General features: G+C 31.5%; 1 protein-coding gene across 1 annotated transcript in view; it reads right to left on the minus strand.

Moving 5' to 3' along the window:
- Positions 1 to 26,909, minus strand: part of TkR99D (Tachykinin-like receptor at 99D) — a 160,032-nt gene that overhangs the window by 8,670 nt on the left and 124,453 nt on the right. Inside the window, exons 5-8 of the mRNA XM_065516292.1 lie at positions 25,518 to 25,692; positions 14,883 to 15,095; positions 4,689 to 4,839; positions 4,241 to 4,437 (exon numbers count right to left, since the gene is read on the minus strand). Coding sequence (XP_065372364.1) covers positions 4,241 to 4,437; positions 4,689 to 4,839; positions 14,883 to 15,095; positions 25,518 to 25,692 — 736 coding nt within the window. The remainder of the gene's footprint in view (positions 1 to 4,240; positions 4,438 to 4,688; positions 4,840 to 14,882; positions 15,096 to 25,517; positions 25,693 to 26,909) is intronic.

The following is a 26,909-nucleotide window of genomic DNA, read 5'->3' on the forward strand; positions in this document are numbered from 1 at the left end:
TCCTTGGTCGTGAAAAAATTTAATTTGAATCTTTTCTTGATCGGACAAAAAAGTTCCCTTGGGCATCTTTAAAAGTGATGAAATTTATTGATTCAAATAGAAAAAGTTGCAGTAAATTGAGATGTTACTATTAGAAACGTACTAAAATTGATAATATTTAATTTTTGGAAACTTTTTTAAAAACAAATTTCACGTCTGCGTTTATACGAATATTCCACTTAAAATAGCACCAAGAACATTTGATCGCATAATTAAGGTAAACAACAAGAATAAGAAAAAAAAAACTTGTTTACTTTCAAAAAGTACCGTTAAGTTGTCTCTCATTAAAAAAGTTAAATTTTGCTTTTTGATGAGAACAACAAAGATATAACAAAAATACAGCAAAAAATTAAATGCGTTTCTAGGAACATGCACCAGTGTATGTTTATTGTGTTATCGTAACCATCCAGCAGAGACATGCGCCTATCGTCTAAGAGTCGGTTAAGCCGAGTCACCGAGTCGTAAAATATTAGGACATTATGAAATGATAGGAGACCTTGTGAATTAAAATATAAATTTTGTTATAAATGGAGAATATTTATGATTTAAAATTAAAATACCATTTATTTAGAAAAATAAGACAATTTGAATTACAATTTTCAGAATCATAAAACGATTTTTACCGATTCGAAAGGGTTAAAAAATAATGGTATCGCTAATTTGGATTATTTTGTAACGTCATTTTAGCGGTATTTTAGTATTATTAGCATTTTTATAACGACGGACAGAGGGTTGAAATGTACCAAAAGTGGCGATTAATTCAAAAGCTGAACTTTATCTACTACAGTTATGTTTGGTATGGGGTAAAAGTGCATTAAATTCTACATCACTAACTGCTAAAATTACAATTGTGAGTAACTTACTTTATTGGCAGTGAGCGGTCAAAGTCAAATAATTTTTAAAAATTTTGCGAGAAATTGAAAATTGTGATATTTCGAGAGCTTATATTTTTTGTTAAGTCTGTTAAAAGTAGAAATATTGAAATGGAATCATCAACTTCAGGTATTTGAGTACATAAATAAATATTTTTTTGTTTAGATAAATGTTTTGCAAATATTTTTTATGTTTTTTTTAAAGTGCTCCATTATTGGGGTTTTTTCGATATAAAAATTGAGTTTAAAAAAGTTCAGGTCGAGATCGGGTAAATTTCATTAAACGCTCTTAAAATATGACATTTCAGCTTATAGTATATCCAACAAAAAAAAACCGTGCGGGTTTATTAAGGTTTTTTACTTATTTAAGTTATAGTGAAGTTGCTAAAAAACATATGCTGAAAAAAACAGCATATGTTTTTTTTACACTGAGGAAAAGAGCAAAAACATTTTTCTTTTAAAATTTCAATAATTTATATGTTTGAGTGATTTTCGGAAGTGGGCCTTATATGGGGGCTATGACCAATTATGGACCGATCACCATGAAATTAGGTCGTGTGATTTATGTCTATATGAAAGTTGACTATGTTGAATTTTGTGAGTATACCAACATTTTTAAGCGATTTATGAACGTTGAAGTGATTTTCGGAAGCGGGTCTATATGGGAGCTATGACTAATTATGGACCGATCGTAACAAAATTTGATGACATGAATTTTGTATGTATAAAACTTATTTGAAGTGAATTTTGTGTAGATACATGTATAAATTAAACATTTATGACCGATAAAGACCAATTTCGGGAGGACATTTGTATGGGGGCTATTTGAAATAATGGACCGATTTCAGCCAAATTTTATAGAAATATCTTCAAAATTGCGACATGTACTCTGCGCACAAGGTTTATATGGACAGCCAGCCAGCCAGCCAACCAACCAACCAACCAGTCAGACCAGTTTAATCGACTCAGAAAGTGATTCTAAGTCGATCGGTATACTTTAAGGTGGGTGTTAGACTAATATTTTTGGGCGTTACACACATCTGCACAAACGCATAATACCCTCCCCACTATGGTGGTGTAGGGTATAAAAATGTTTTCTTCCATTTTTTAAAGCTGTGTTTTTATGTATTGTAATTTTGAGAAAAATAAAAATTGGATTTTAAATTAAATTTATACTAATATAAATACTTATTTATTATTTAATTTTTTTAATAGCACATTCAGTATGCTTTAATTTCCAATTTAATTCATTGATTTATCGCTTTCCATTCCAAAGTTACAGCATAAATTGTGAACTAAGGTATTTTTTTTTATAAAATAATATTGCGCTTAACGGGTTAAAAAAAAATGTTTAACTTTTTTTTTTCTAAAATTCTTATAATAACTCATCAGTAAAAAAATATATAGTATTTGGTAAAAATATCAGTAAAAAAAATATAATACTTTGGGTACCATTGAACCCACTGCGCGACGGTAATTTCGTCCCTACTTAAATTCATAAATTTACGAAAATTAAAAATAAGCTGATTATTTAAATAAACTTAATTATTTTAATAATATTTATAAAATAGCGGCATTTTATAGCAAACGTTTTTATTTACTTAAGTTTATTATTGAATATTTAAGCAGGTTTTTTCTCGAACCCCATATTTTTTATTTTTATTAAAATGCACTCAGATTTTTCCTTGATGTTTAATTTTAAGTCAAATTTAAATGCTGGTGACAGCATGGATGCAGATGACACAAATGCAAATAGTGAGAGTATGTGCTTGTAAAAACAAGCAGTGACAAGTAAAATTGTGAACGAAAAAAAAGATGTTACTGTAAGAATTTTTACTGAATTCAATCGATCCATATTTCTTTGAAAACGACGTTGACCGGGCCATCACCGTCAACAGTGAGCGAAATAGGTCGACAATTACCATCTATTTTTTTTGGGATTGAATTGGATGATATGTACACCAACGACAAGTGGTTTAACAGGACGGCACCTTGTGCCACACAACTCATGCCACATTGGACATTCTGCAAGAGCGATTTGGGGGCATGGTCATCTCACAAACTGAGCACCGATATCGTGCGATTTGACCTCATTATACTTTTTCTTGTGGGGTTTTCTTAAGTTCCAGGCCTATGCTAATAAGTCACGAACCACAGCCAACATAACCCATGCCACTTGTCAAATTCAGCCTGATTTATGCGCTAGAAATACGGAAAATTTGACATATAAGATACGCGACACCCAGCGAAGTCGAGTTTGTTTTTTTTTTATAAAAATATTAAGACTTAGTCAATTATAATAAACGTCAGCTTAATATAGAGTTATTTTAAACCATTGTAAACACTTTAGTTTGTCACTGTTGTCTTTAATACAGCAGTATTTTGCATAAAATCACGCAAAACCAAGCGTCTTTGACAAGCAATCATCCGTAGAACAGTGATATCAGGAGTTGAGATAATACAACCAAACACACACACACATACACATTCTACACACATACGAAAACCTCTATGGCTTACATTGATGAGTGATTTAGTTGAAGACGTCACGGAAAGTTGCAGCCACAAACTAACAATATAAACACACCCAGCAGTTAATCAAGTAGTCAATGTAACTCTTATAGCTAGACAGTAATTGTCACTAATGTCTGACCACTTGGCTGACTTCAATTTATATTATTTTCGTTTATTTGACATGTATGTGCTCTTTGTAGTACAATTAGGAATCAATTGGTTACTTTATACGTCCCAGGTAATCTAGTGTGAAGACAATTGTCACTTAAGTGTCTCTAAGTAGTCTAGAGTGTAGTCACTTTAAATGTTTATTTTGTATTGCACTTTTTTGAGTAAGTCAGCGCCTCTAGGCGAGTTATCGCGTATAAAAATCAAGCAATATTTTAGTGCTTTAATTGCTTCCCATACTAACTACTTAGAGCAGTAGCCATTTTTTTGCTTTACTTTACTGGATTTTTTCACCATTTTTCTAAGCTAAATTTTGTGAAAAACTATAAAAAGAAATTCAAAATATTTGTTAGCTGGGATTCATCAATCTCTAGCCATACATCTCTATTAAAGTTTACAACACATTGCGGTAAGAAAACACACACACAAACGCACACTTAAGGATGTTAAGCTTCAGCGTTAAGTTTGCTCTTGTGCGTAATGCTCTAGTAATCTTTCAAATATTTACATTTCCTGTTTACCAGCAGTTTCCTTATTATATGAATATGTTTCTTTTTGTTCATTTCTTCATCCACAACGCCTTCTTCTTTAGCTGACTTTTGCAATATTGTGATAAAAGTAAAAAAATGAAAAAGTAGAAAACTTACCGTGAATTCATCCAGCAGTATATAATCGGATTGTACATGGAATTACTCATCGCCAACCAATATATGAATAAATACAGCTCCTGTATAAAGGGTGTTTCCGTTATGGCCGGATAGCATGAAGTCAGAATGAAGTACGTGTGGAATGGCAGCCAGCATACGGCAAATATTAAAACCACAACTATCATCATTTTTACCACCTGTGCATGAAATTTAAATAAAATAAAATAGGTTTGTTATTCAAAGAATGAAAAAAATATGGTGGCAAAAATAAATACAGTTTCTTTGTTTTGCAAAGTTATGGGTTTAATTAAAAAGTATTTAGGGTTTCCTTTATTTTGTAGCCACGTGCTCGTTCTCTTTACAAATGTTTAATAAAAATAATAAATAATAGGAATTTTTGAATATGACAGCTTCATTTCGAATAAAATCAGCGTCTCTTAAAACTTACACGTCTCTTGCTCTTGACATTTTCCACTTGCCGCGGTGTGTATTCTCCAATCGCTTTCGAACCCCACAATTCCAGACCCACACGGGAGTAGGTAACACTCATTGAGATAATTGGTAGGAAGTATGTGAGTATCATAAATAAGATGTTGTAGCTAAGAAACAATAAGAAAAATAATCATAAATGTTATTAAAAAAAGTAAATAAATTAACACACATTTCTAAAATTCTTAACATAAATATCATATCAGGGAGCAGAAATGTAATTTTGAAAATGAATTAAAACAGAGAGTAAAACAAAATACAAAAAATATGACACGTGCTAAATTTAACAATGAGCTAACAACACCTCGAACTTCTTGTCATCCCAATAAATCGAATTGTAATAAATAAATATGTATTTTAAAATTTCTAACAAATCACAGCAGCACAGCCATTTAGTTCTTTTTCTTATAATTGGCTTTTGGTTTTGTATAAAATGTTTGAGTATTTTTTTTTATTTTTTAAAAAATATCTTTGTTTTTAAGGCCTTAGTTACTAAAATAATATTTTTCCATTATTTTCTTATTTGTTTGCAGACTATGGTTTCCTCAGAAATTCAACAAGGTGTAATAAAAATTTAATTGTACGGAGAAATACATGTTTTGTATAACAATTGTTTCAATGGTAAGTTCAATACACAATATTTTTATTGTTTAAGAAAACTTAAACTACTAGTTAGTATTCATTAAAGTATAACACAATGAAACTTTAAGGTGTCAATTGTTTCCTTGCTAGAAAGCTTTGACTCACAGAAATTTTTAATTTTTTACCTGTACCTGCAGAAAAACCTTCCTAAATGTCAAATCCCCTTTCGTCGTATTTTCATTATTAATTTTTGCTAAAGTTGAAATATATGTATATTATTATTGAAATATTATTCGAATTAGCAAGGGAAATTTGTCCAGCAACCATTATTATGTTCCAAAATGCGTAATTTACACGTTTTTATACCCTTCACCATGAGTGGCAAGGGTATATATAAGTTTGTCATTCCGTTTGTAATTTCTACATTTTTCATTTGCGACGCCACAAAGTATATATATTCTGAATCCTTATAGATAGCGGAGTCGATATAGCCATGTCCGTATGTCCGTCTGTGTGTTGAAATCAACTGAAATCGGTCCACAAATGGCTGAGATATAACGAAAAAAACCAGGACAACCTCAAATTTTGACCTATTTTTGACCCATATCTGGATTACTAAATCATTAATATAGACAATATGGATATCTAATGATAGATATTTCAAAGACCTGTGCAACGACTGATAAGTATATAAGACCATAGTAAGTTGGACCTACAATGGGTTAAAATCGAAAAAAATATTTTTTAACCCGAATTTTTTTTTCACCAAAATTTTTTTTCACTAAATATTAAAAAAAAAATTTAAAAACTAAAAAATTTTTTTTTTTAAAATTAAAAAAAAAATTAAAAAAGAAATTTAAAAAACAACTGGAAAAAAATTTAAATTTTGTTTACCTAAAAATATTTAAAATTGTTAGTTTAAAGTATAATTTGGTGAAGGGTATATAAGATTCGGCACAGCCGAATATAGCTCTCTTACTTGTTGGTACATATTTTGTCTCTCTGTACAAAACAAACATATTTCTTTATTAATTCTTTATTTTTATAATAAACTTTTTTTAATTAAAAATATTTTTGTAAAAAAAAGTACCAAAAATCAATTTTTTGGTACGTTCAAATTTCAAAAAACCGCCAAAATCTATTTGACATATTTTAGAAAGACAACAATTCCATTTAAATTTAATTTCTGAGATATGGGTTACAAAAAAGTATCAAAACTGGGTTTTTGCTCGTTTTATCCCCACTTATTTTTTGCATAAATTAAGATTAATTTGGATTTTTGGTGCTAGCTTTATTAGTTCCGGAGATGTAGAGATACAGATTTTACCCGTTTTTTCCCATTTTCCTCCCTTAAAATTAGAATTTCCAAAAATTTCTTCTAAGTGGATCTACACATCGGGAGAGGTGTCTATATATAAAATTTTAAGACATAACGTATTTTGAACGTGGTTTTTGTTTTTAATAACTTATGTGACATTTTGAAGGGTACATATCTGTAATTTATTCTTACTTAGTTATAGAACAAATGGCGAATTTTGTACCAACGAATCTTCGAATATTCGGGAAGTTTTGCTTTATTATGAGCATACCGATTGCTCACCGAATCTTATGGTGAAAGTGTCTTATCGGTTTTAACGTGCCAGAGATAAGTTCAGATCAGTTCAGTAATGGTGATTTTTACACGCAAGACAAACTTCGCCCTGGCCAGCCAAATTAAGTTTAAAGACCATGAGTTGAAGGCATTACTAATGTTGTAAAACTCAACAAGAACTTCCAAAATCATTGGGAGCCATTCAAACAGCAATTTAAAACGTTTGCGAGCAGCAGGATTTATCCAAAAGCAAAGCAAATTGGGTACAATACGAATTGAAGCCGAGAGACCTTCAATGACGATTTGCAAGTTAGAAATGATGCTTAAACGCTAAAAAGAAAATCATTTTTGCACAGAATCATTATGAAAAATAATAACAATAACCCGAAACATATGAGATCGTATGTTAAGCCTGGCCAACCAGTCGAATCGGCCCCAAAGCCAGATATCCATGTCGCTAAGGTGGGAGCAAACGGGTCCTATCTATTATGAGCTTTTGAAATCTGACCAGACCATCACATGGAACCTGTACCGAACGCAACTGATTCGTTTGAAGCGATATGCGGCCAGACTTGAAATCGCAATATTCCATTATGACAGTGCTCGGCCACATGTTGCAATACCTGCTAAAAGTATTTAGAATGAAGTGGTGGGGAAGTTTTGCCTCATCCGCTTTATAGTCCAGACCTTGCCCCGTTCCAGTACTATTTGTTTAGTTTGATGCAGAACGCTATCTGTCTGGGATACGCTTCACTTTGGAACAGAGTATCTGAAATTGGCTTGATTCGTTCATGGCCTCTAATGATGTTGCCAGAAAGATAAGAAAAGCTCATAGCTAACAATGGCTACTACATACTTTCAATAAATTTATATTGTATAAATATTCCAAAATAAAAGCTAAAAATTTAAAAAAATCTCGCAGTTTTATGTTATACACCCAGTACAAGAAAGCTTTTTTATAATTCAAAAAATTTTCTTACAAATAAAGTCTTTTTCCAATACTTTTTTAAGAAGAAAATGTTCTGCACAAAATAGAAACATTTTTCCAAAGTTTTATTTTTCATTTTTTTCAAATTGTTCAATAAGAAATGTTTTATCTCATATAAAGCTTTGTTTAAAAGTATTTTTTTATAAAGGGTATTTTTTAATTGTAAAAAAATAACACAAAAAAGTAAATTTTAATCAAAACATTTGAAAAATTTTAAGGGCATATGGCCACCGTGTTTGTTCTTGGTGAAGCGCATTCTAGACGTCCAATTGTGAGCCACTTCTTCGAGTTTAGCTAGCCGTCAATTGTTGCTAGATTATCAGCATAAACCAGTAAATTGACGTGTTCCACAGAAAGTAATCGAAAAGAGTCAAATCTCACGACCTTGAAAAACAATTAAGAGGTCCGTCCATTTCCATATTTAGTAAGATTTTTTCCATATATATGTTCATCATCACCGCAATCATTTCATCATTATTACATGTTTTTTTAAGCAATATTATGGCCACTGTAATTATTTAAATAATATGATAATCGTAATTTGAGAGCATCAACTTTTCACATGAAATATATTCTCTTTTCGAATTTTTCGTTCATCAACTTTGTTGACGTGTAAAAAATTTCCCATGTTGTGAAATTTTTAGATGGAATTTTGTAAACAATAAACAGCTGTTACGAATAAAATCAACTATTGTGAATGTAAAGTTCATAAGAATATCACGATAGCAATTTTCCCTTCGAGGGAAATGGATATTTTATGGGAACATAAATTTCACATGTTATTGGCGATAGGGGTGATATAATGATTCATCATGAATTTGATTGCCACACAAATATACTTAATTACTACAATTATATATATGATTGCTGCAATCATGCTAAATATATCTTTATTATTAGATTGTAATTGTTTTTTTATTATTTTATTTATTTCTAAATTTATTATAATTTAAATTACAATAAAACTTAAATTCTAAAGCACTAGCAGCTAAGGCTATCGGCTTCTAATTGTTAAATAATTAGTTTCCATGATATTGTTAAAAAGTCTGTAACAATATTGAAATTCGTATAGGTCCACTTTATATAATGTGATAAAGTGATACTTTAAGGGGTCCCTACCATCCACTGTGGTTCCAAATTAAAATCTAGGTGGACAAAATTATTTGGCGCTCTTTTTATATAGAATTGGTATCTGCGATTCCAAAAAAAAATGTTTAAAATATCAATATAAACTTTATTTCAAGTTACAGTAGGGTCTAAGACACAAAGACATTCCCCAGAAGTTTCATTAAATAATGTATATAGTCATTCGACGGACTTCGACGGTCTTTTGTTTTGGCAAGCTATATAATATTCTTAGACAAAAAAAATATCAGTATATTTGAGACCCAAGTTTAAAGGACTATAACAGGAAAATGAAGAGGCCCATAAATATAAGATATACACTTAATAAAAGCCTATATTAATGTTTATCTATGTTTTGAGATATATATATCTAATTTCGTAAAGCAGTAAAATATTAAAAAAAATTAACGAAAATATGATTCAAAATTTGTTGAACTTATGGCGCTTCTGTCGAGAAAACGAAATTTTCCAATTGATAAACCGTTTTGTATTGGAGGAGAGCAGATTGTCAGCTTCCGAAAAACTTCGTTTTTCAAAATTCTGAAGATACCGATTTTTATAATTTTGTCCATCTAGATTTTGATTTGGAACCACAGTGCCATCCTGGACCCAGCCACTTTTATTTAAAGAAGTTAAAAACATTATGTGCGAATGTCTAAGGAAACTTTAGAGAAACTTTCAGTTTTTAACTATTAAAATTGATAGAATTTATTATCCTTTCTTCAGCAATTTACTAAAGTTATTTATTAAAACCGTTAAATTTGAATTCGAATACAGTTTCGTAACAATGATGAATTTCCTTTAAATCTGAAATGAAAAATCCAAAATCTATATAAATTTTCTTCCTCAAACTAATTTTATTTACTCTGCAAAAACTTACATCTTATTAATAGAAATTAATATTAATCAATGATTAAATTATCATTTCATTAGAAATTCTTTTTCAATTAATGTGTAACTGAATAAATAATCATATTAAGGCCAAACTTACTCTTTTTCAAAAATTCTCCGAAATATGATTTTTATTAAATGTTTACTTTTGATTTCAAAAATTTCCAACAGCCCTTAATTAGTATTATATGAGCGTTTAACTGTCATAATCATTCAACAATTTAAATTTTATTCTACAATTCTCTTTTTATATTTGCTGCCATTAAAAACACTTTATTTACAAATTTCGTTAGATTTTTATTACGGTTTGATTATTTCGCTTTGTTGCGTTTATGTCAGTAACATTAAAAAACATGGGCTGCTGCTAGCCCATGTAGGCATTCTTCATTCATATGAGTTTTTACGGAGTCATAAATTAAATCTTTAACACATGCACACATACCGCACCACACCGCACAAAATACATATATGTATGTATGGAGTAGAGATTTAAAAAGAGAATTGCGTAGTAGGTACCCATATTGCGAAACACTTCAAACGTTAATTGAAATCATCATCAAACAATTATATTGGGGCCTGGTAAGAGTAGGAGTAGATGCGAATGATGAGGATGGTAGTTCAATTCATATACAAAATGTATCTACTCGTCCTACAACATGTATGTTTGTACCTTTGAAGAAAAGGAGCAACAAAAAGGCAGCCTTTTGAAATCATATAGTACATACATAGTTATACTGAGTGATTTACATGAGGGAAATTCCATATTATAAAGTTCACTTTATATTTAAAATATTCCAAATTTTTTGCTTTTATTTTAAAACATTTGTACACTATACATAAAATTATTTCCATCTTTCTGGTAACATATGGATTCCAAGCAAAAAGAACTGCTCATATTTGGAGGCCAGGAACGAATCATGCCAATATTGGATACTCTGCTCTAAGCTGAAGCGTATCCCAGAGAGAACGTTCTCAGTCGATCGAAATTAACAGTAGTCGGACGTGGCATGGTCTGGACTATAAAGCGGTTGAGGAAAAACTTCCCAAACACTTCTTTCTAAATAGTTTCTAACAGGTATTGCAGCATGTGGCCGAGCGTTGTCATGAAGGAATATTGCTGTTTCAAATCTGTCCGCATATTCTCGCTTTAAACGAATCAGTTGCATTCGGTACCGGTTCCCTGTGATGGTCGGATTTCAGCAGCTTATAATAGATAGGACCCTTTTGCTCCCACAAACTACAGAGCATTATTTTAGCGCCACGTATATTTGACATTGGTGTCGATTAAGCAGGTTGGTTGGGCTTCACATACTAACTCTTACGCTTCGGATTATCATAATGGTGCAAAAATGATTTTCTTTTATAGAGTTTAAGCATCATTTCGGATATGTAAAATCGTCTTACAAGGTCTCTCGGCTTCAATTCGTATGGTACTCAATTTCTCTGCTTTTGAATGAATGCTGCTGATCGCAAATTTTTTGAAATTACTGCTTGAGTAGCTCCTAAGGAGTTTGCAAGCTCTTGTTGAGTTTTTCTACAATCTTCTTGGTCTTTAATCATTTTTGGCTGACCTGTCTTCCGTGGAACAGATTCACCATAAGCGTTGCTGAGCAATCGGTGTGATTGAGCAAGCGGCCATATTTTTTCAGCTAAATTTGACTAATTGGCTGACATTTATTCAGTTTGTTTTGCCAAATAACCATGTTCGGATATTAGTGTTCGAAAAATTATAAAATATTTGTATAGTAATGGGTGTTCTGTTTGAGCAAAGTTACACGCATTTTGCCCCCTTTACAGTGATGCACAATTCAGTATGAATGTTTACGTCAACAAACAAAATTGTCGAATTTGGGAAGATACCAATCAACATGAGATGAGAAAGCGTCCAATGCATCGCGAAAATGTTACTCGGGGTTGTCATAAATTCCAATAATTGTAGGAATCGGTTTTAAAAACGACAAAAAATGTACATTTGACTTATGAAATCCAATGCAATTTTGTTGTTTAACCGATGAAGAATTTAATTCTAGATTTGCTGTCTTTTTCAAGACCGATTCCGACAATGATTGGATTCTATGACAAACCCGACTGTTTCGTGTGGATTTTGGGCTGTCTGTGAGAACGGCGTTGGTCAGGCCATCACCGTTGACGGCTAGCGCTATAGGTCAATGATTACCAACTTCATTTGACATGAATTAGATGATATGGACACCAACAGCATGTGGTTTTAACATGAAGGCGCTACGTGACACATAGCTCTTGCCACATTGGATATTCTGCACGAGCGTTTTGAGCGATGGCCATCTCATGTGGAGATTATGTGAACAGGCCACCCAGATCGTGCTATATGACTTGGTTAAACTTTTATTTATAGGGTTTTCTTAAGTCGGATTTCTATGCGAATAAGCCATAAACCACGGCAGCCCTCAAAGCCAACATAACCCATGACTTTGGTAAAATTCAGCCTGGTTTATGCGTCATAGTCATGGAAAATTTAACATTTCGTATGAGCGCCACCCAGCGAAGCCGAGGCGGACCTTTGCACGATTTGCCTTTCCAACTAATACAAAATGTCGATGATATCTCATACAGACTTTGTTTTATTGAAATTTTAAGATTGAAATGATTAAAGAGAATTTCGAAGATCTGGAGATTATTAAATTTTGTATGATTATGGAATACAGTCTAATAAATACTATCGAATTCAGAAGAGTTTGTAACAGTTCGAAATATTCAACTTTTAATTTCCCGTCTCTTAACTGAAATCGAAACTCTGATCCTGTTAACATACAGCTATCAGTTGACTCCTGTCAAAATTTGAACAAGCAGCGTCATTTAGTTTGTGTTTGAGAGCCGTTGATAGCAGACTACCTTGTGACTTGAGAAATTGGAAATTGGAAAACCACCACACCTATAAAGGCTTTGTTTGCTATGGGAACTCTGCACCATCAATTTCAATGGTAAAAAAAGTTTCCATGGCAAAAATCCATGAATTAAGCTACGAAATGATCCAACCTTAGCCCCGAGTCACTATTTCTTCTTTCCAAACCTGAAGAAATGTCTCGGCGATGAAATCATCTCACAAAAAATATATATTTTTTGATGATCTCGACAAATCATATTTTTTGGGAAGGGATAAAAAAAAATTGGAGAAACGTTGGACAAATACATAGAGCTCAGAGTAGACTATGTTGAGAAATAAAATATTTTTTTATCCAAAAACCTGGATTTCATATGTCGTGATGAAATTGGACATAAATAAGTTTTATATGAACCTAACTCTATCTACCGACTTTTGTAAGGGCCCCCCATCTAACGCGATAAAAATATTTTATTGTCAAATATTGATGGTGAGTATACAAGATTTGGCACAGACGAATATAAAACTCTTAATTGATATCTCTCCTATCCTCCTATCAGAAAATGCTATAAATTTTGCGATTGGCCCATAATGTCAGTTCTGTTTTGACATTTGTGTAGTAAACACATGCGAAATACACGTTAATAAACAATGTTACGCTACACTGCTCCAGAACGCGGAATATTGCTGACTATTTATTTGACCAATAATCGGTCGGTTTTTTCATCAAAAATAATCATGAGTGTGAGGCCCATTTCCATCTTAGCGGGTACGTAAATAAGCAAAATTTAAGCTTCTGGGGCACTGAAAATCCGCGGGTAACCCACGAAGAGCCATTACACCCGCTCAAAGTCACTGTGCTGTTTTCGCTGGAGGAGTCATCGGACCTTTTTTCTTCGAAGACGTCGCGGGCCAAACGGTTACTGTGAATGGTGAGCGCTACAGAGCAATGATCAACGAGTTCTTTTTGCCGCAACTTGATGAATTGGGATTGGAAAACATGTGGTTCCAACAGGATGGTGCAACGGCACACACTGCACGTGTCACAACCGATATGCTGAAGGATGCATTTCCCGGGCGCCTAATCTCCCGTTTTGACGATTTGCACTGGCCAGCAAGATCGCCTGATTTGACTGCTCCAGACTTCTCTTTGTGGGGCTTTTTGAAGTCGCGGGTTTATGTCCACAAGCCTCAGATTCTTGCAGTTCTTAAAGACAATATCCGTCAAGAATATGAGGACCTATCGCCGGAAATTTTGGCCAAAGTGATGGAAAATGCCATAAAAAGGGCTCAAATGACAATCAACTGTGGCGGCGGCCATTTACATGACATCATATTCTCGACTTGATGTAAAAAAAATTAAAAGACCAAATAAAAATATTCCACAAGAAGAATCAAAGTTTTTCATATTTTTTTTTAATTACAGCCAAAAAACATCGGAAGTTTACTTTTGCGCCACCTTGTATAAACTATATAACTTTTGAAATTGAGACACAATTTGACAAATTTAAAGAGTACGAATTAAATTTTCAGAATATTGTTTTCTGAGTTGTTAAATAAATTTCTTCTTTATCCTACATTCTTTGTATGCAACTCCTCCACTCACCATCATTTTTATTGAACATATTTCTGCTAACAAATGTTACAACTTCAATTAATCTACGTACGGTTGAGTGTCTGAGCCAATATTGCAAAAAAGCTTTTAACATCAAATTTCAATATGAATTTTTGTTTACCAATAATTCTGAAGTCTTTTGCCAAACACTTGTGCACAGCGTGTGTCTAAAGTAATTACAAACAAATTGTTCCACTTGAAAAACAAGAATACATAAAGCAAACATGAATGAACGTAAATCGGTTTAATTAGGTAAATCAAAATAAACAGAAACAACATCAGATCCACATATATACAGGTCAACAGGTATAAAGAGGATTTCAAATGCATGAGTATGAACGTTTCAATAAACAACCATTTTTTTACTGTTTAGCCTTTCTGTGGCTTTTGCCATATGACTCTATAAACATGGTGTACAGATAGATGTTGAAATGATACCCAGCTTCATTGCCAAGTCACTTGCACACAGTTCACAGTAATTTAATCCTTATTAATACTTACATGTATTCATGATGTGAATGATTTGTTGAACCATCTGGCCATTCTGTATAGCATACAGTTCGCAGACCATCTTTGCTGGGTATTACATCGGTGGTGAAGAAGAGCAGCATTGGACAGGATATAATGGCCGACACCAGCCATATGACAGCAGCAATTGCCAAATTGTTACGTTTGCTCATACGTGGCTTCAAAGGTTTCATTATGGCCACATACCTGATGAATAGAAAACGATGAAATGAAGATTAAAATAATTTAATAGTAAAACATTTTAAAAGAGACTGACTGTATATGTATGTATGTGGTATTCATAGAATGTGGTTTAGCAAGTGTTATTGAGTTTTAGGAGATGTTGAAATTATAACACTAGGCTACAAAATAAATAAGTAAGACAACGATTTTCCAATATTAAATTGTGAATTCCATAGCTAATTATGTATCATTGAGTCATATTCCGGGAAGATATTTGTACCGGTAGTACACCAATTATTCTTTTATACAGGTCTGTCACACATTTCTTTCAAAATGGTTTCAATTCCGCAGTTATTATTCCAAGTGATTTTGTTTTAGCTTCTTTGGATATCATTTTGTCAATTCCCAAAATTGTTTATCAGAACAATTATGAAGAAAATTCCCCGGGAGTTTTTTAAATTTTAATTTTTTTAGCATAGAATTTGAATAGGAAAAATGAGAAAAGGGAAAAAACTCCTAAGGAATTTTTTTTCATAATTCGGCTGTATAATTCTGAATTTCTATACTTAATTTGGCATTGCTTTGTATATTAAACAAAAAATAAAGTTTTTCGTAAAGAAATTATTTAAAAATATTAGAAAAAACAAATAAATACAAACCAATATCAATTCCACTTAGAAAGCTGAAAGTAGTTTCATTGCGAAAAAAAAAGTTCGTTTTACTTTTTTTAAAGAAGCAAAATGCGGAATTAATTCAACTTTCGATCGGAATGGAATTCTGTGACATGTAATAATAGGAGTAACGTGTGCCAAATTTCAATTGCAGAAAAAAGGTTTTGAAAAGATATCAAACTGTTTTTTGGGCTGCACAGTGGGGCAGAATCAAAATTTTTTGGAAATAAATCTGGCATTTCTAAACGGCGTTTCCGATCAAGATGACGTGGGCGTAGCCAAGGAGTATTCGATATTAAAGTGGGCCATACAAATGATCCAGGGGCGGCGCTATGGGGGCTCAAAGTAGGGTACCTTCGACATGTACAATTTTTAAACACCTGCAAACGCGTTGTTTCATATCCGATTTCAAAGATTTTTATATTTTTGGAAAGCGATCGGCTAGGTCTTGAAAAAACATGCTTGCCTGTGCTATTTATCTCTTATACTTTTCGAGTTATAGGCATTTAAAAATTTAAATTTTAAAATTTTGCCAAACCTTTTAAAAATTTTGGGTCGTACTTTTGGACCGAATGGACTCGAACATTTTTATTAGTTAGACAACTAAATTACGAATAACATACAAAAGATTTCAGAGCAATATCAATTATGGATCCAAAAATATACGATTTTCAATTTAAATATTCAAAAAATAGTTGATTTTTGCTGTTTTTTGGGCGAAAAGGTGACTTAACTCTTTTTTAATAAAAAAAAACCTTTCTTTAAGAACATATAACAATTTTATGTTTTTCTGAAAGATATCTTTACGGAGAACATTTTGATATAAATAACATGGCCTATTCTTAGAATATATCGCCACTACGCCCTTCGGAATTAGACCTATTTTTATACCCTTCAGCTTCGTGAGAAGGGTATATATAAGTTTGTCATTCCGTTTGTAATTTCTACATTTTTCATTTCCGACCCTATAAAGTATATATATTCTGGATCCTTATAGATAGCGGAGTCGATTAAGCCATGTCCGTCTGTCTGTCTGTCTGTCTGTCTGTCTGTCTGTCTGTCTGTCCGTCTGTCTGTCTGTCTGTCTGTCTGTCTGTCTGTCTGTCTGTCTGTCTGTCTGTCTGTTGAAATCAATTTTCTGAAGGCCCCAGATATCTCCGGGATCCAAATCTTCAACAATTCTGTCAGACATACTTTCGAGAATTTTGCTATTTAAAATCAGCAAAATCCGTCCATAAATAACGGAGATATGAGCAAAAATCCGAGACAACCTCTGAAAATTTCATCAAAAAACACAATGTATTGCATGCTTTGACAAAAAAACAACAAAACGTATGTTTGGATGTGCAAGTTTTGTGTATTTTGTTTTTTTTTTGTGTTTTGTTTCTTTTGGCATTGTTGTTGTTTTTTATACAACTAAACGTTTGTTTGGTTGTGTGTTGGTTTTTTTTACAAAAAAGCAACAAAACGTATGCTTGGTTGTGCATGCTTTGCGTATTTTGTTTTTTTGTGTGTTTTGTTTCTTTTGGCGTTGTTGTTGTTTTTTATACAACTAAACGTTTGTTTGGTTGTGTGTTGGTTTTTTTGACAAAAAAGCAACAAATCGTATGTTTGGACAAAAAAGCAACAAATCGTATGTGTGTTTTGTTTCTTTTGGCGTTGTTGTTTTTTATACAATTAAACGTATGTTTGGACGTGTGTTGGTTTCATTGGCTTGCGTATTTTGTTTTTTCTTTTGGTGTTTTGTTTCGTTTGGCGTTGTTATTGTTTTTTGTGTTCTTGATAAATTTAGGATGCTGTACGCTGAAAGTGGGCAATGTACATACATACAGTGAGTGTCACTCAAAATCGTACAACATATTTTTTTTTTAAATATTATGAAATTATACAGGTGATTATATAAAAAATTAAAAGTAATTTTTTTAATTGGAACAAAAAATATGTATTTCAACAAAAAATATAACAAAACCTCAATTCCTGAAAAAAATATTGATGAAAATTAAAAATTATCACAAAATTCATATTTCACTTCTTATATTAAATTTTATATAACACTTATATTAAATTTTAATTAAAACTTTAAAAATTAAAAAAAATATTAATATTAAATAATCCTAATACTTTGTAGGGTATCCTTTGCTATTTTTTAGTGCCTGTACGATTTTAAGTGAAGAGTTAATATTGTGGGCACTGACGGTGTTACCCAATTTTTTTATTTGTAGATAAGGGCAATTAAAATTATACCATATTTTCTGATATGTAATAGCACACACAATATAAAAAATAGTAGTTTAAAATATTTCCAAAACATCAACTTTCTAAAACTAATGAATACAATTTTACTACGTGGTGTACGATTTTAAGTGACATTCACTGTACATACAGTGGTGGCCAGGAATTTAAGACAAAAATTGTTTGCTAAATTCCACGTGATTGTCAATTATTTTTTCAAATATTTCCACAAATATGTATGCATGAGGACTGTTTTAACACACAAGTGTGTTTTATTCGACTGTGTCAATTCATACATATTCACCACGAACACATACGATTTTTCTACAACTTGACCAAAAAATTTTTTTTTTAAATAAACATATTTTCTCACATTTATATCATTATATTTTTATTATTATAAAATATTCGGACCAAATTTCGTATTTTTAGTTCCATTAGTTTCGGTCATATCATGTTATTAACAGCGGATGTTCGCTGAGGTGGGTCAACGTATTTTCACATATCTTTGTCCATATATGTTTTACCGATTTTTCCAAACATTTTTCAGAAACTAGAAACATTAATAATAAATTTCATACCCTTAGAGGTTCTTTTATTTTGGCTCTATCGCACTTAAAATTCAGTTGATGAAAAAAATTCAAGTATTTGTCTTAAATTGGTGGCCACCACTGTATATACTAATTATAAAAAATAATAATGCATCCACAACAAAGGTGAAGGGTATATAAGATTCGGCATAGCCGAATATAGCACTCTTACTTGTTTATTAACAATTCAACTTTGGGCTACATGTTCTAAAATCCCAAAGCTGGGATCAGAAAACAAAAAGCAGCTTTGGAAACCTTGATGTGTTTCCTATTTATCGCCAAATTATTTTCCCAGCCACGAAGGAAATGTGGACCGTATAGGCAAAATTGTAAAAATACCATTTTTGCGATTTTCGCTCCAATTTTTAGGAATTGCGGTATTGCCTTTGACAAGTTTTTTACACCTTGTTATTTAGAATAACAAACATAAAAAACGTTAAAAATTTCATTGAGCTTCGTTAATAAATAAAGATTTTATTACATATTACATATTCATTGAGTTTCTACAAGGTGGCGCAAAAGTAATCCTCCTATCAGAAAATGCTATAAATTTTGCGATTGGCCCCTAATGTCAGTTCTGTTTTGACATTTGTGTAGTAAACACATGCGAAATACACGTTAATAAACAATGTTACGCTACACTGCTCCAGAACGCGGAATATTGCTGACTATTTATTTGACCAATAATCGGTCGGTGACTTTGGCACAACGTGAATTTCGTCGCAGATGAGTGATTAGGCCCATTTCCATCTTAGCGGGTACGTAAATAAGCAAAATTTACGCTTCTGGGGCACTGAAAATCCACGTGTAACCCACGAAGAGCCATTACACCCGCTCAAAGTCACTGTATGGTGTGCTGTTTTCGCTGGAGGAGTCATCGGACCTTTTTTCTTCGAAGACAGAGCAATGATCAATGAGTTCTTTTTGTCGCAACTTTATAAATTGGGATTGGAAAACATGTGGTTCCAACAGGACGGTGCAACGACACACACTGCACGTGCCACAACCGATATGCTGAAGGATGCATTTCCTGGGCGCCTAATCTCCTGTTTTGGCGATTTGCACTGTCCAGCAAGATCGCCTGATTTGACCGCTCCAGACTTCTTTTTGTGGGGCTTTTTGAAGTCGCGGGTTTATGTCAACAAGCCTCAGACTCTTGCAGCTCTTAAAGACAATATCCGTCAAGAATGTGAGGACCTATCGCCGGAAGTTTTGGCCAAAGTGATGGAAAATGCCATAAAAAAGGCTCAAATGACGGCCATTTACATGACATCATATTCTCGACTTGATGCAAAAAAAATTAAAAGACCAAATAAAAATAATCCACAAGAAGAATCAAAGTTTTTAATTTTTTTTTTAATTACAGCCAAAAAAACATCGGAAGTTTACTTTTGCGCCACCTTGTAAAACTAAAATTTATATCAAAATTTTAATAGGATTGCAAATATTAGGAACAATTTGATCCACATTTATTTCGAACTATATTGTTTTGTTTAGATAAGTTAATTCTTGGTCGTACAAAAAAAAAATTCAAGTCAATATCTCAATTAGTTTCAAAAATATGCCACTTTAAAATTAAGTCTATCAAAAATATTGCACTTTTTCATACTAAAATTTTTGTATAAATTTTCTTAATATTTTATTCAACACAAGTCATTGGTTCTGACTCAGTCACATTAAGAAAATTTATACAAATTTTGTGCAATATTTTTGAAGGACGGAGTTTTAAAGTGGCATGTTTTTGAATCTAATTGACATATTGACTTGAAATGTTTTTTGCGCTTTTAAAATCTTTAATTATAAATTGAAATTGTTGATCTCAATCGTCATACAATTTCTTGTTGAACAGTGTAACACAACATATCTAAATTCGCTTAGTTCCACTAATGTTATTGTATTACCCCCTGACATTCCCCACCTGGCTTCACCCAACCAACTTTATAACCACACAAAATCCATTAAAATAGATGTTCGTTCGTGACCATGCACATGTTTGAGCTTTTAAAAGCTTCATTTAATTTAATTTCAACACATAAAGTTATTTTCGGCAATTTTATTATAAAAATGCCACCGAAAATTTTTATTGTAATACAGAAATGTATATGTATGCTCAAATGACAGAATATGTTATTTTATGTATGTATGTACGCGTATAGTATTTACTTTAAGCTTTTTATAAATGCTATTTGCGAATTTCTCTGTACTTTATCTTGTTAATATGATACGTTATATTAACATTAGGATGGCCGTCATTTTTTGATGCTGCCATGGACTAGAATTGATCTGAGTCATCGGAAATTTTGAGAAAAATCGTATAACGTATTTGTGGAACAAGGTCCCCCTCAGAAAATGACTATAAAATTCATAATTGTCTTATAATATTTAGTTTAAAAGTGGTCACTTTTCTAACCACCTTTTCTAGAGTCTTTAAACAATTTTAGTGACATCTATTGGCATTTTGCTAAACAATTAAATTTTTTTAAGTCATCATTTAAGTTTTTTGGCAAACCTTTTCTGTCGGGTTGCTCTAGTTAGATTGAAAGATTACTTTGAAAATATTGTAAACCACAGTTTTTCTAAGGGTTTTATTATTCATCAAATTCAGTGTTACTTTGTTACTTAGCGTTTCTTTGGTTGGCTTGTGGTAACAAAGTAATATTTTATACTATACTCTTCGATAAATAACGTAAGTAATAAGGTGGTTAGATTACTAACCACTGTGACTGAAATAGGTTTTATATAAAGTGTTTTTGTTCATGATATTATGGTTATTTTTTAATGAGGCCACGTGCACTCAATGAACATTAAATTGAAGATATTTTGTTCGAAGAAATACCTTCGAATGCGAAGCAAGTCGATCTGATGATGGTGCTGGGTGATATACCTTTGGGGTTTCAGTTAAAATATTGTTACGTTTTAACCTTTTCAAAACGTTTGTTTATTTCCTTTAAATAAACCGGATACTTTTGATTGCAAACAAAAGCCGTTTAGTAGTTTAAAAATTGTAACAACTCTTTATTTATTTAAAATGTACAACAACCACAGAATTAAATAGTCACTCAATGTTTTTTATACACGTTTATATATTCGCAGAAATACAGACACACTTTATAATGTACACGAATTCACTTGAAAAATACAGCACACTTTAAGGCACTCAGTTGATGTTTATTCGAAAAACGTCTCTGATAAACTCACTAACGACTGCAACGATCTGCCACTATTTATAACACTGTCATCTGCACTCTAGATTGCTCTTTAACTGTCAAAGCTCGTATATTCTAGAACTTTCTAATACATACGCCATCTGTGGTGTACTTTCTACAATGTCCTTTAACTGAATATTCGAATTCGAATATACGGTCACAGTTTGAGAGGCACTGCTATTTGAAAGCATTATGCAACTTTTAAATCAGCCGTTAAAATCGTTATATTTGAATTCAAGTACAATTTCGTAACAATATTTTCAAATTTGACTAATACTTCTGTTAGTGACTTACACAGTGCAACATGAAAAAATATAACCATATACGGACACCACTACGTGATAAAAGAACAAAAAAAAATGAACCGTATCTCCCAGTTTTGCCCAAAGTCATGCACTTTTTTTATGAACCCCCAAAGATTTATGGCCTAGGTGTAATTTTTGCAAAAAAGTGATAATTTTTTCAATTTTTTACTCTCTAAAGCAAAGTTGTAGCCGTTGTCATAAAGAACAACAATTGTGAACATATAAAATCAAAAAAACTTCATCTTCAAGATCAAAATCGCAAAAAACTTTAAAAAAATTCGAAATAAATTGAGAAATACATTTTTTTAAAGCTGCCTAAAAGTATGCTTTATTTTATAATAATTTAATAGTTTATGACACTTAACCTACCTATTAGGGTATTCGAATTATTCGATTTTTCTCTTGTTCGAATAAAACGAATAATTCGAATAAGAGATTTTAACTTGTTCGAATAATTCGATCACACGTTTAAAATTAATAGAGTTATTCGAATAAAATAATTGTTTTAAAAAAAGTAAAGAATGAAGTTTTGATGTCGGTTTTTTAATATTTTGTTGTTAAAGTTAACAATTTAAGTATTGATAATGTTAAACAACATTCGAAAACAAAGTCCATCCTTAAATTTTCAGAAATATTCTGATCAGATTAACTCCCGAACAATCTACAAATCAATTGACTATCAAAGATCTTGCTAGTCAATTGATTTCCCTTCGGGAGCTACATATGCTTTAAAATGTTTGAGCTAGTTGGACATGATCCTGAATTCAAATACAATATAAACGTATTAAGAAATTCGTTATGTCTTTCATTAATTCGGGTTGTGGTCTTCACTTTCAAATCCACTTTAATCTAAGTTAATATTTTGATTATTAATTGCGATTCTTCTAATATTTTGTACCTTTTATTTTCATTGGTTCAAATCCTAAGTTAAACATTTTGAAAGATTTGTTTTTAGAATTGTAACGTCTTGCAGTAATATTTATATATTTATAGAAGGAGCTATCGGAACACTCATCTACAGTGATCGTAAGTCCCTTTGTCTTTAGTTATTTGTCGAATTTCAGAAACAACACAATTTTTGTGAGTCATATTACTTATTTAAATTTGGAATTATGAAAAATGTTAAGCAATTTAATAAATTTTAATATATATGAACATTTATTCGTTTTATTCGATTATTCTACATAAATTTGTTCGAATTATTCGTTATTCGAAAATGGCCATTTTTAAATTGTTCGAATAATTATTCGTAAGAAATTATTCGATTATTCGAACGATCATTAGTCGAACGAATACCCTACTATCTATACGGTGTTAAGAATCATTCCTAGGAAGTTCATATGTTCTAGAAAGTTGTTTATTGAGATCTTAGGTACATTTTTGTAGTCGATAGTTTCCTTGAATTTTGAACGGTTTGCTACCTATGGACCTGAACAGGGGAAAAAAGTAAAAAAAATCTATATTTTTTTAAGTTTTTTGCCATTTTGATCTTGAAGATGAAGTTTTTTTGATGTTATATGTTTACAATATTTGTTCTTTATGACAAGAGCTACAACTTTGCCTCATAGAGGAAATCAAAATTCTTAACTGTTTAAAAGATATGAGCTTGAGAAAATTATCACATTTTTGCAAAAATGACACAGAGGCCCCAAATCTTTGGGGGCCCATAAAAAATGCATGAATTTGGGCAAAACTAAGAGACACGGGTGCCCGTATATGGTTATATTTCCATGACTTATAAAAATTACAAAATTACTAACCACCTTATTCCTTAAGAACCTTTAGCTGTATTTTTATTTTTTCTTAATTTTCATAATATATGAATCCTAATTAAAGTAAAAATGCAATTGCTTTAATTATATACTTATACACATAAAACTGTGGCTGAAAGAGTTAATATTGTAATGAAATTGGACACAAAAAAATTTTATATGAACCTAAATCTTTCTATCAACTTTTGTGAGGATTGGTCTTCATTAGGGTTTTTATCCCGATAATTCCAGGGACAAATTTCCCGGGAATTTTGCCAATTTTTCACTACCCAATTTGGGAAAACAAGTTAGTAAAGTAGTTAAAAATGTTTTTTTTTTTACAGTTTTTCGTTTATATCTCGGCAATAATAGACCGCTTTTTATTATTATTATTTATTTGGGGTTTTTCGAATGAACATTTAAAAAAGCAAATGGAAAACTGCACGTTCTAGAAATAAAGGTGAATAACCTTCAATGCCAAGATTGACCGATGCGAATTATTCCAGAAAACACTAGTGGAGCAAAAGTCCCTACTTTTGATGGCGGCACACCATTTGGTATTTTCAAGTATAGAATTGATTTGGGCCATTTTGGTAACAATGACAGCTTTATAGTAAGAGTGTTTTGCAGATGTTGTATTATAAAAATTCACCTTTGAATCCAATAAATTGGAAATTTTCGAGATTTTAATTTCATCCTTTTACTAAAAGGCTTAAGAAATGTTTTTTCAATTCATTTTGAAAATGATTAAAAGCTAAATAAAACTGAATGAAGAAAAAAACATTTCAACTCAATTTGTAGTAGATTTGAATTAACAAAAATTCTGTTATTAATTTCAAAATAATTCAATTTAAATGAAGCTTTTGAATTAAGCTAAAGAATTAGATATTGGGAATGGATTTATGAAATGAAAGGCCGAAATTTTTTAATTACGGATTAAAATTTTAGTGAATTTAGCTCAAATTGAATTAATTAATACGAAGCTCTATATATAATTGGTCAATTCACAAGGTCTCTAATCAGTCATATTGTCACAATGTCCTAATATATTACGACTCGGCGTCTCGTTTTAACCGATACCTAGGCATTCAGCGCAGGTCTCTGCTGGTTGGTTACGATAACACAATTTTGGAAATTTTTTACTAGAAATACAATAAAAACCATTGTGAAATATTAGGACATTATGACAATATGACATGATAAGAATTGACCAAATGATTCTAACACTAAGTTTTTATATGAAATTTTGCTATAATATTCATAGTTTACAGTATTATTATATATTTTGGGAATAGCCGGGTACCCGGGAATGTTGAGAAAAATTTTACCGATTCCTGGGAATCAAAAGAGGTCTTCATATAATCAAGAAAATTTTAATGATTTAATAAGGAATTAATTTTATAAAGAATAAATTCCCAAAGGAATGAATTCAATACAGCTGAAGTATAAAAGAATTAAGCCTAAGAATTAATTCTTAATGAATTCATTAACGCAATGGTTAAGAGATGCACTTTATTTTGATTTCGAAAATGAAATTAAGAATTAATTCTTTCAAACTTTCAAATTTCATCTATTTTATTATATTTTTAATAATTTTGTTTGTATTTTTTTATGGACCTGTCTAATGTACATATGTATTCATGAGTATGAGCATGCTAGTGTTTGTGTGTTTTTAACAATAATTCACTTACCTATCAATTGATATCGCCATCAGGGTAAATACTGAAGCACTTATACTTAGTGTGGCTATAAATTGTGATATTTTACAGTAGAGTTCACCAAACGGCCAATCGTTGTCCAGCATATAGATGTAATTGAATGTAACATTAAGGCTTGATACCATGGCATCGGCTATTGACAAATTAACTGGCAGCAGGGAATAAACAGACAAAAATTATTACAATGAATTTAATAATAAACAGAAATAATATATTATTGCATGAATATTAATTACATGGTTAGTAATTGATTATCATCAATAATATCTATATCAGTAGCATCGTCATCATCATTATCATCATACTTATTTGCTGTCATTGTGAACAAAAACTGCAATATTAAATGGTATAATGAGTTTACAGTGGGTCTTAATTAAAATCAAATTATTTAGACAGCTATATTCAGCTGGTTCTAATTTTAAATTTCTTAAAACAATAAACCAATGTATTGTTACGTTTTAACCTTTTCAAAACGTTTGTTTATTTCCTTTAAATAAACCGTATACTTTTGATTGCAAATAAAAGCCGTTTAGTAGTTTGAAAATTGTAACAACTCTTTATTTATTCAAATGTAGAACAACAACAGAATTAAATAGTCACTCAATGTTTTTTATACACGTTTATAAATTCGCAGAAATACAGACACACTTTTTAATGTAAACGAATTCACTTGAAAAATACAACACACTTTAAGGCACTCAGTTGATGTTTATTTGAAAAGCGTCTCTGATAAACTCACTCACTACTGCAACCTCTGCCACTATTTATAACACTGCCATCTGCACTCTAGATTTATCTTTAACTGTCTAGAGGTTTCTAATACATACGCCATCTGTGGTGTATTTTCTACAATGTTCTTTAACTGAATATTCGAATTCGAATATAAGGTCGCCGCAAACAGCGTTGCCAACTTACAATCAATGGTCAACTGAAAGATTTTATTCAATGTTAATATTGCCCACAGATTTGTTAAATTTTGGGCACTGCTATTTGAAAGCATTATGCAACTTTAAATCAGCCGTTAAAATCGTTATATTTGAATTCAAGTACAATTTCGTAACAGTATTTTAGTAAAATTGTTTTATGCTAAATTCCCAATTTTTAATTTGATAAATTCACTGAAATTTATTGTTGGGGATTAACCTAGTTCCTATGCGCATTTCACTGGTTGCTTAGGCGAGATCATCAGGAAACCTTTTCCCAAAAGGATTCCTGATGAAATCAAACTATAGAGTGTTTGAGAATTACAGACACTCAAGCTTTATTTGTAAAAATATCAAAGCTTAAACAAAACACCAACAATAAACCGCGATTTTATCTTTTCTTACATTTCCTTACTACAATTGGTTGGTTTCTTGCCGACAC

This window comes from Calliphora vicina, chromosome 1, assembly GCF_958450345.1.
Source record: "Calliphora vicina chromosome 1, idCalVici1.1, whole genome shotgun sequence".
Taxonomy (NCBI): Eukaryota; Metazoa; Arthropoda; class Insecta; order Diptera; family Calliphoridae; genus Calliphora; species Calliphora vicina.